Source organism: Rattus rattus, chromosome 18 (genome assembly GCF_011064425.1).
Source record: "Rattus rattus isolate New Zealand chromosome 18, Rrattus_CSIRO_v1, whole genome shotgun sequence".
NCBI lineage: Eukaryota > Metazoa > Chordata > Mammalia > Rodentia > Muridae > Rattus > Rattus rattus.
The window spans coordinates 4542802-4553331 of record NC_046171.1 but is presented as its reverse complement, the minus strand read 5'-3'; the positions used below and the strand labels follow the sequence as shown (position 1 = coordinate 4553331).

The 10530-nt window shown below is 54.4% G+C and overlaps 1 protein-coding gene across 2 annotated transcripts; it reads left to right on the top strand.

Moving 5' to 3' along the window:
- The first annotated feature begins 2316 nt into the window (after window positions 1–2316).
- On the top strand, window positions 2317–10434 carry Pi16 (peptidase inhibitor 16). 2 transcript variants are annotated; one of them, XM_032888995.1, is made up of 6 exons: window positions 2317–2523; window positions 5329–5550; window positions 8374–8483; window positions 8772–8860; window positions 9376–10086; window positions 10287–10434. In XM_032888995.1, exons 1-6 carry the CDS (start codon window positions 2335–2337, stop codon window positions 10394–10396), a joined length of 1431 nt encoding a protein of 476 aa, XP_032744886.1. In that variant the 5' UTR covers window positions 2317–2334; the 3' UTR covers window positions 10397–10434. The 2 variants fall into 2 exon arrangements, with proteins under 2 accessions (XP_032744886.1, XP_032744887.1); XM_032888996.1 differs by lacking the exon at window positions 9376–10086 and having other exon boundaries at window positions 2323–2523.
- The last annotated feature ends 96 nt before the right edge of the window (window positions 10435–10530 follow it).

Below are 10530 nucleotides of genomic sequence, written 5' to 3'. Positions count from 1 at the left end.
TTAGCCCGGACAGGAAGCTCCAGTGCGGGAGCCCCTGGAGGCCTGGACCAGGTGCCCTGTCTCCCTGCCGTGGGAAGTCTATGGACGTGTCCGAGGATGGAGTGTCAGAGAAGAAAGGGCCCCTGCTCACATGGTGCCGTGAGGGCAGACCCTACTTAGGGTTTGAGTGGGGGGCTATCTGGGCAGCCAGGTTCTTCTGGGAGGGGTTCAGTCTTCTGGGGGCTCCCAGAGATGAGGCGCTGTCCATCAGACACCTCCATCCAGGAGCCAGCGTTGCAAAACCTGGATGGCAGAAGACCTTGGTGTTCTCTGAGGTACCTAGAAGCCTTCCGCTCTTCCAACCGTCATGATACCTACAATGTGGACAAAGCACCAGCTGAGGGGTAGCTGGCCTGCTCGGCTGGGGAGTGACAGCAGGGTTAGATCTGGGTGGGTGAGCCTGGAACTCTCCCGACATATCCCCTCCTCCATTCCTGGAGAGTTAGCTCCTCCTCTCCAGCCTCCTCCCTCCCTCCCTCCCTCCCTCTCCTTGTCCAGTCTCTCAGGGCCCTCTTCCCATCTCCTGCCTGCCAGCCAAGTCACATTTCAACCCACCATTTCCTAGCTTGAAATGAGTTCAGTCATTTTAACTATTTTTCTTTCAATTATACTAAATCCTTCTGCCCGCCTGGTTTCGTGGCAGTGATCTGCAGCGCTGGGAATCGAACCCTGTGTTCTGACCCCGATCTCCAGACAAGATTTACTCTTGTCTGTCTGGCTTCTTAGACCAGATTTATATGTGAGCGTCTCCCTTTGGGAATCCCCCAGAGGAGAAGCCCTGGGCTCTCTCTTTCGCTCCAGGAGAGGATACAGGAGTTACACCAGGCAGAGAGAGTATCCTGAGGTATGGACATCAAGGGTTCCAGGAGGAGGCCTGCGGCCCACAGGAGACAGATGGGAGGAGTTCCCTCCCCTGATAGCTCTCTTGCCCAAGGACCCACCCTTCCTGGCACCATCTCAGTATGGCCATGCGGAAGGGCTGCTAGAACTGCTTCTGTGAGGAAGAAGGGTCATGAGACCATTACAAGTAGGCACTGTCACCCACACATTCCTTCATTTGCAGCGGGCTGAAAAAGAGACATGTAGGTAGTGGCTGTAGTACAGTTAAGAGCAAGCAGTGGGGGGCTGGAGAAATGGCTCAGTGGTTAAAAGCACTGACTGCTCTTCCAGAGGTCCTGAGTTCAATTCCCAGCAACCACATGGTGGCTCACAACCATCAATAATGAGACCTGAGGGGGCTGGGGATTTAGCTCAGTGGTAGAGCGCTTACCTAGGAAGCGCAAGGCCCTGGGTTCGGTCCCCAGCTCCAAAAAAAAGAACCAAAAAAAAAAAAAAAAAAAAAAAAAAAGTGAGACCTGAGGCCCTCTTCTGGTGTGTCTGAAGAAAGCTACAGTGCACTCATATATAATAAATAAATAAATCTTAAAAAAAAAAAAAAAAAAGAGGTCCTGAGTTCAAATCCCAGCAACCACATGGTGGCTCACGACCATCTATAATGGGATCCGATGCCCTCTTCTGCCATACGGTTGTACATGCAGACAGAGCACTCATATACAGTAAATAAACAAACAAACAAACAAACAAATGAAATTGTAATTAGAGAGCAGCTAGCCTGGGCTACATAATGAAGAGCTCACCTCAGGCAAGTAAGAGACCTCCATACCCCCTGACTTTTTCCTTGTTCCTGTGGATATCCCTAGCCTTATTTAGAAGGCTCTCCTGGGGCTGGTTAAGGGTGCCTGCTGCTCTTGCAGAGGACCTGGGGTGGGCACCTAATGTTGCTGTCGTGACTCAGTTTACCACAGACATTGCGGTGGGCAGGACCTATGGACGGAGGCATTTGGATATATCATCTCTCCCTCCCCCTTCCTTTCAGTGGTACTGGCTGCTTCCTCTTCTTACCCAATCCCGTAGGGGCAGATCTGTAAGGTCCCTTCTCTGTCTTGTCCTTGCAGATGAGGAACTGTAGGTGTGAGCTGGGTGCCACAGCACAGTTCTGCTGCTGTTTTTGGGATCTGTCCACCTCAGGAGGGACCGTGGAGCTCATATAGCCTTTGGCCTGAGCCCCCATTACTGAGAGAAAAGGAGGCTGTTGCCAAGGACTCCAGGGGAGTGGATTCTACTCTGGTCCAGACCCAAGGCACCCAGCCCTCCTGGAGACATTGTGTGAGCTGGGCTGGGCCTCCAGACACAGCCCCTGCCGCCCCACCCCAGCCAGGGTGGTGCTTGTGTGGGAAGGACTTTAAGTCCAGCCGCCAGACCCCTGATCGGGAGAGGCAGAGAGGGCTGGCCACCATGCACAGCTCCTGCAGCCCGTGGGGGATGCTGCCCCAGCTGCCGCCGCTGCCCCTGTTGCTTCTGCTGCTGCTGACTGCCACTGGCCCTGCCACAGCCCTCACAGAGGACGAGAAGCAAACCATGGTGGAGCTTCACAACCACTACCGCGCCCAGGTGTCCCCGCCAGCCTCAGACATGCTGCAGATGGTGAGTGTGGCTGGGTGCCCACCTCCTGGGACTGAAAGGGTGCGGGTGAAAGGCAAGGCCTGCCACGAGCCCTTCTCCTCACCTCCCCGTGTGGATGCTCTCTCAAGAGTCTTTCCTCTTCTCAGTGACAGAGTCCCTGGTGCTGTACAATGCACTGGTCCCCATCATCAGCCCCATTTTCCAGATAAGAAAACTGAGGCTCAGTGCAAACTTGCTCAGGCTTAAGCCCTGGCTCCCCCCACACCAGTGGCCTCCTCCTCAACTCTTCTCAAGATAGGCTGGCCTGGAGGGGAAGGGGAAGAGACAGATGAGCCCAGAAAACACTGGAGAGGAGCAGACCTGAGAAGGGCTTAGGGGCCCACAGTTCCGGTGCTCTCTCTAACACCCAGTCTCATTTGGGGTGCATCCTGTAACCATGTGGACTCTCAGTCTCTCATCCGTACAATGAGGTCACAAGCACACCCACATGCATGGGCTGACTCCTGCACATGTAGTACTACATGGTGAAATAAAACAGACACACACACACATACAACAACAACAACACACACACACACACACACACACACAACACACATACAAACTATCCACACAACAGAGGAACACAGACCATGGAGACCGTAGCTGAGTGCCCATGGCCAATCTGACGGAAAGAATATTATCAGATGACAGGGTTGAGGCAGGATGTCTGCTCCAGTTTCAGCTGATAGAGTTAGAGTCCCTCCCTTTCTGTCCTCTCTGAAGTCTGACTGGTTCATCCCACCCCTACCCCTCACCCCACACCAGACATCCTCCAGTGGCCAGGAACCACGGAGCTAAAGCGACAAGTCACACCTGGGAAATACAGCAGGGAACCTGAGGTCCCCACATTTCGCTTGCAGCCTCAACTCATCCCCTGTGGCTTGGTGACTCCGAGGGGAGCTTTTTCTTGGTGGACAGTTGGGTCCACCTGCAGGTCAGGCAGGATGACCTCGAGAAATGCTCACAGCACACACCCGTTGTCCTTGGCAACCAGGGACTGCAGACAAATCAGAAGCCTGGATACTAGGTAGCAGTTCTGCCTGCCCCTCTCACCACACAGATGGGCAAGAGCGAGATTCACTTCTGTCCATGTGCTGCTCAGTGTGACTTTGCTCAGGGTGTTCCCCACCTGGCTAGCACCTTGTCATTTAGTCCCATCTCTTTCTCCACCCTCAGTCTGCCTACACGGCCTTCCCAAGTCCCACAGGACCCAGTTACCTATGACACTGAAACCAGTGGCCACGCTCTCCCAGCGACTTGCAGCCACAGGATTCTTGCTCTCATCCTGGCCTAGTGACCAGGACTAGTGAGTAACAGAGTGGACGGACCTACTTCCAGGGAGAAAGGATCACGGAGGTTGCAACACCACAGACTGAGAAGTCCCAAAGGGACTTCAAGCATAAACTCAGGTCTGGAGGATAGAGCTGGTCTCTCCGCCCTAACTACCTATTAAAAGTACCCACAACGCCCAGCACTGTGACAGATGGGGATTATGCTACTGCCTGTCCTAGAATGGGGCCTAACTGTCCATCCTGGAGCCCTGTGGCTCTCTCTAGGCCCCCTGATCCCTGTTTTTACTCCCAGCTGCCGGCTATGGTCAGAGTCTAGGGGACCACCCAGACCAGACCAGTGATTTGAAACAAAGTGGCCAGAGGGAGGCCAGCCAGCCAGGTGTTCATCAAAAACCTCTGGCCAAGCAAATCTGCTGGGCTAAATCCCCTCCCCAGAGGCCGTGGAGGAAGAATGGGTTCCCGAAGGCTGCCCTCCCGCCTTTATGTAGGCACTGTTAGGCATGCACCTGCATTCCCACATACCCCATAATTAATTTTTTCAAAATGAGAGAGAGAGAGAGAGAGAGAGAGAGAGAGAGAGAGAGAGAGAGAGTGTGTCATTAAGGCTCAGCCCTGATGCTGTCCCACATCAAGTTCCAACGAGGGTTTCAGGAAGCTAACCCCTGAGTAGGTGGGAAGAAGCGGACATGGTCACACAGTTCTCCCCCATGTCACCCAAGCTCCTGCTAGTGCTTTCAGTGGGGCTGTCAGGCACGGGGGAGGGGCGCTGGGTGTCGGGGGAGACACAGAGGGTGGAAGGAGACCCACTGCAGGCATCCATCTCCTGGAGGGGCGGACAGAGTTTAACAGGATCCAGGTCTTCCTCCTTGGTCCTTGGGGTCAGATGCCTTAAGTTCCTCCTCCCACACTCCACACTCGCTCCATCTTCTTCCAGCCTGGGAAGAGGAACCTCGGAGGCTCTCTAAGCAAAGCTACCCTTCCCTGGAGTCTCACGTGCTGTGAGCAGACTGGAGACGCTGGAGTTGGGGTTTGACGCAGGGCTCTGATGCCTGGTAGTGAGCACTTAGGAAGAGCTCAACTGCCAAGGAAGCCGAGGGAGAGCCCTGGCAGTGAGGCAGGCGGTAGCCTGGTGTTGATGCACAGGTCCGCCAATACTTCTCTGGACAGCTTCAGACGTCCGAGCAGTTTAAACAGTCCGGTGTGCATCTCCGCCCCACCCCCAGCCACACGCACAAAGATAACGACTGACGTCAATCCTCTGCCCTCGCCCCCATGCCCTGTGAAGGGTAAGAGACGAAGCCCAGGGTCCGAGGTGGCACTCTCCCATCCCACTGAAATCCACGGGGAACCGATTCCGGAGACAAGCCAGGAGTCACCTTGCTAGGGGGCGCGTGGTGAGGCAAGCCAGTCTCTGGCTTACTGGGGTTTCAAGATTCCCCAGCCTACTTTAACCACCCTCACCTCTCCCCATGCCTCCCTTGCGCCCCTGCAGAGGTGGGACGACGAGCTGGCCGCCTTCGCCAAGGCCTACGCTCAGAAGTGCGTGTGGGGACACAATAAGGAGCGCGGGCGGCGCGGAGAGAACTTGTTTGCCATCACGGACGAGGGCATGGACGTGCCGCTGGCCGTGGGGAACTGGCACGAGGAGCATGAATATTACAATCTCAGCACAGCCACCTGTGATCCGGGCCAGATGTGCGGCCACTACACTCAGGTGACAGTCTAGGGAGGCCGGCGGGCAAAGGGTGGGACGGTGAGCTCCGGCGTGAGGCCTCCCGATGCTGCCTGAGGGCTGGGGAATCTTGGCGTTGGACTCACCCCTGATTGTTGGATGAGCCGTGGGATGGCGTTGGGGCGGGGACGTGGGGGCTCTTGATATTTGGGTATGGCCACCTGCACGATTGAGCAGGCCTCGTGTGTGGAAAGTAGGGAGAGGGCTTCAGGTGCTCTGATGAGCCACGTAAGTGCGTGCGAACCTGAGGGCACCGCTTGGTGTGGACCTGGAGGTGAGGGGCGGGGCCACGTGCACAGTGGGCAGAGCGGGCTGGGCCCTTCTGGTGTTGGGTGGAGCCGCCTGGTCCGTGGGCGGGGCCGGCAGGATCTCCAGATGGGTGGAGTCACGTGCTGGGCCAGGTAGAGTGGCTCCCCTCAGAGCAGCCGGGCTTTAAACCGGTCCTCCCCCTTACAGCGTCCCTAATAATCTGCCCAGCTGAGAGCGCGCAGTCCAAACTGTCGTCTTCAACTCTTCAAGAAGGCACGTCTGGTCTTTTGAAAGCCCAGGACACCCGTTTTATCCTGCTAAGAAAGCAGTGCCTTTTTCCTGAATGCAGGATTGTAGTGGGTGACAGAGGACCCTGAGTGGTCCAAAGCTTTTGTCTCAGCCTTAGCTGCCTCTCCTCCTCACCTTCCCGTTCTTGCCTCTGTCGCTCCTGGCACTGCCATTTCTAATTTGCTGTTTCTAATCCGCCAAACTGATAAAGCGAATAGACAAACTTAATTAATTTTTGCATTAGGAAAAACTGTGTTTAAGAGGGCGGGAGAGGGGCTGGAGAGATGGCTCAGTGGTTAAGAGCACTGACTGCTCTTCCAGAGGTCCTGAGTTCAAATCCCAGCAACCACATGGTGGCTCACGACCATCTGTAATGGGATCTGATGCCCTCTTCTGGTGTGTCTGAAGACAGCGACAGTGTACTCACATATAATAAATAAATAAATAGATAAATAAATCATTAAAAAAAAAAAAAGAGGGCGGGAGAGATGACCCAGTAGGTAAAGGCAGTTGTCACCAAGCCTGACGGAGTAGGATCCTCTGGACCCCAATTAAAACAAACAAACAAACAAAACAAACAAAAAAAATCCTTCTAAAAACACTGTGTAGGCAGAAAGCACATGCTCACTGGAGAAAGATTTCTGGAGCCTTCTGACAGTGTTTCTGGCCTCTCTCAGATATTCTTCCCTCTCCACTCAGTTTCCAGTGCTTCTGGAAAGTTCGGTCTTGCGGAGTGACGCTAGCTTTAACCTTTAAGGGATTGTTTTCTCTTCCCAATGCCTATTGTACAAATGATTACACCCGAAACCAAAGGGGAAAAAAACCCATTCATTTCCTCCCTCATGCTTCCTTCCCATTCCCAGTGCCTTTTTGAGTTGGTATTTTTAGCCCTAATCTTAAGGAAATGCAAGCACCCACCCAAGTTGGAAAATTGAAGGTCCCAGCATCCTCCCTACTGGGACGTCCCTGCCCACCCTCACCCAACACACTCCTAACAGGCTCACCAAGCTATCTGTGGCTCTGTCCTAAGCTGGGCGACATTTCTAAAACTCACCTGCACAAACAGGAGTCCAAGAAGCCGTAGCCATTACAAGCAGGATTCCCCGACAACCTAAGCCTAGAAATAAGGGGAAAATGGCATCTCCACGCTGTGGCAGGACACACGTTATTTTTAAAGATTAATTTTATTTATTATATATGAGTACACTGTCGCTGTCCTCAGACACACCAGAAAAGGGCATCAAATCTCATTACAGATGGTTATGAGCCACCACGTGGTTGCTGGGATTTGAACTCAGGACCTCTGGGAGTGCTCTAACCACTGAGCCATCTCTCCAGCCCAGGACACACACTTTTGTTTTGTTGTTCTTGTTGTTAAGACAGGATCTCTCCCTAGGTAGCCTTGGCTGGCCTGGAATTCCCACAGTGATCTGCCTGCTTCTGCCTAGAGTGCTGGGATTCACATAGTTTTGTTTTTGTATTTTAGGAAGAAATTATTCTAGCAACCAGGCCACGCCCCAAAAGACGTAGAACCAAGGGGTGGAAGGAGCCTAGCAAGGTGTTAGTTGGAGTGGGGAAAGTTTCAAAATAACTCCTCCTTGGACTTTCCTTATGGCTGAAGCTCTCCACTATCTCTGAACCTTTCCATAGACTCCCTGTTTAAAACCTCGTTTGGGGGCTGGAGAGACGGCTCAGTGGTTAGAGCTCTGACTGCTCTTCCAGAGGTCCTGAGTTCAATTCCCAGCAACCTCATGGCGGCTCACAGCCATCTGTAATGAGATCTGATGCCCTCTGCTGGTGTGTCTGAAGATGGTGTACTCATATACATAAAATAAATAATTCTAAGAAAAGAAAAAACAAAAACAACTTATTCAAAGGGACCAAGCATGTCAGAGGTGGCACGCACCTTTGATCCCAGCACTTGGATTGGCAGTGGCAAGTGGATCTCTGAGAGTTCAGGCCAGCCTGGTATACAGAGCAACAGCCAGCTCTACACAGAGAAACCAAAATCAAAGCAACCAATGAGCAATCCAAAAACCCTAAGGATCTCTAGAACGAAGCCACGCGAGAGTGGACAGGGTATAGCAGAGGCTTGAGGCTGAGGGAAGACTGAAAGAGGCCTGGTGACTTCTGGGTTTGGCAGAGAGGGTAGACACTGTCACCCCCTGCCTCTAACTACCGTGAGCAGTTTTGTGCTGAGGCTATAGGGTCCCACTACACAGGACCAATTATGTTACCCAGGCCTAACCTCCTGGGTTTTCCCTTTAGGTAGTGTGGAGCAAGACTGAGAGAATTGGCTGTGGTTCCCACTTCTGCGAGACGCTCCAGGGAGTGGAGGAAGCTAACATCCATTTGCTGGTGTGCAACTATGAACCCCCGTAAGTGCTGAGGGGCCAGAGGCGTAGGGCAGGACGGAACAGCTCAAGGAAGCTGTGGGCTTCTAATGTGGCCTCTGCCCCTTCTGGCAGCTCCGATGACCCCATAAGGGGTCTAATTTGGTTACCCAGTGAAGGGGGGGGGGAGCCCATGATCCCTGGTAAGCAACTCGTGGGGGACAGCAGTTCTGTAGGCTCCTATGGACGACTCTGCTGTGCTTCTGGGAAACGGAAACGTGGGGACCAGTAGGAGGGTGCTGGCCTTCCCTGCAGCAATGCCATCTCATTTAGGGGGAACGTGAAGGGCCGTAAGCCCTACCAGGAGGGGACGCCTTGCTCCCAGTGCCCTCTTGGCTACAGCTGCGTGAACTCTCTCTGTGGTAAGTGGCAGGCGAGAGCTGAGATAAGATGGGATGTCTCCCATAACCAACCCCCACCCCCGCGCCTGGGTGACTCAGAATCTCAGGACTCTCGCCCTGAGAAACAGGAGAGGGACCTACGGGATGCGATGGTGGCGACCCTCTGTGACATTCTGCCTTCCCTGCACAGCCACCTTAGCGACTCCTTAACTCCAAGTAACAGATTTCACCCTTAAGTCCCTACAGAGAGTTGAGACCGGGAGGGCTGAAGTGCGGCGCGAGGGGGCGTGGTCGAGCGGGAAGGTCCGGGTGGTGGGCGTGGTCTGTTATCGAATGGGCGGGGCCTGCTATGCAGTCTACCAAGCGAAGCTTGGACAAGGCGGCGGGTGGAGGAGTTAGTGTGTCAATGACAAGAAGTTACAATACCAGAGGCGCACACCCGCTGCAGAGGAGTTTATGGCTCGCGTATCCCAGTGGGATACGTGCGGCCGGGCGGGGTCCTGTTTGCAGCACTAATGCTTGGCCTTGCCAAACAGAGCCGGAGAGAAAACCCGAAAAAGCGCAGGATTCGCCTCCAAGGGTGACTGAAGTCCCAGGCTCCAGGGAAACCGGTATTCCATCCCTAGCAACCTCTGAATCTCTACATTTCTCCTCGGTAACAAAGGTCTCGGACTCCCTGGCAACCGAGCCCTCACCTGCGGTAGAAACAAAGGCCCCACCTTCCTTAGCAACCGAAGGCCCCTCCTCCATGGCAACAGAGGCTCAGTCTTTTCTAACTGAGGTCCCCTCGGTTTCTGCAACGCACATCCAGCCCTCACTGGATGAAGGGCCAGTTAACTTCCTCACATCAACACACATCCCTGTCCCCAAACCTACGGACAAAGAAGCCAGCAGCAAGTCGAGAGCAGCCTCCGTGAGCCCAGAGAAATCTCTGTATCCCAAGATGTCCCCGACAGAGACAGGAGTGTCCCCACCCCAAATCCAGGAGTTGCCTGAGCCGGAGGACGAGTTGCCCGAGGCAGAGGTCGAATTGCCTGAGGCAGAGGCCGAGTTGCCAGAGGCCAAGGCCGAGTTGCCTGTTTCCAGTGAGGTTTTGGTCCCAGTTCTTCCAGCCCAGGAGCGCGGTGGGCAGAAGGCCTCACTGGAACACTCCAGCTACCCTGTCCCCACATATCTGCCCAACTTCCCTAGTGCCTCAGGCAATGCCACAGGTGGGCGCACCCTGGCCCTACAATCATCCCGGACAGGTAAGGCCCCAAGTCCTTATCGTCCTTCCTGGCTCCAGAAGGCTGGTATCCGGTGCTGGAACCAGTGGTTGGAGCATGGTAAAGCATGCACCATCTGGAAGACGCTTCCTCCCTGCCTGCTGCCTGCACCCTGCATGGAGTGAGTGGAGAGACAGGCTGAGCTGTTTTCCAGCTGAGGTACAGCACCTTCCTTTCTGCAGGTGCAGAGGACCCTGAAAAGGCCAGCTGGGATTCGAAGAACTCTGCTCCCGTGTGGGGCCCTTTCCCGGGACTGCTGCTGCCTCTCCTGCTGTTGGCTGGCATATTCTGAGGGGGACACTCAAAGGCCTGGTGAGACTGGCCTTGTGCCATTCTTTTTCCAAATTAGAAGCCAGAGCTTCCGGAGCAGGTCGTGCTCTCCCTGTGCTCTCCCCTCCCCCCCTCCCCTCTCTGCCAAGCAGTGCC

Excerpts from the sequence above, each read along its gene's own strand:
- Pi16 (XM_032888995.1), top strand. The coding sequence starts at position 2,335 with ATGCACAGCTCCTGCAGCCCGTGGGGGATGCTGCCCCAGCTGCCGCCG. Across the intron at positions 5,551-8,373 it reads TGTGCGGCCACTACACTCAG|GTAGTGTGGAGCAAGACTGA; the intron begins GTGACAGTCTAG and ends TTTTCCCTTTAG. Across the intron at positions 8,484-8,771 it reads GTGTGCAACTATGAACCCCC|GGGGAACGTGAAGGGCCGTA; the intron begins GTAAGTGCTGAG and ends CATCTCATTTAG.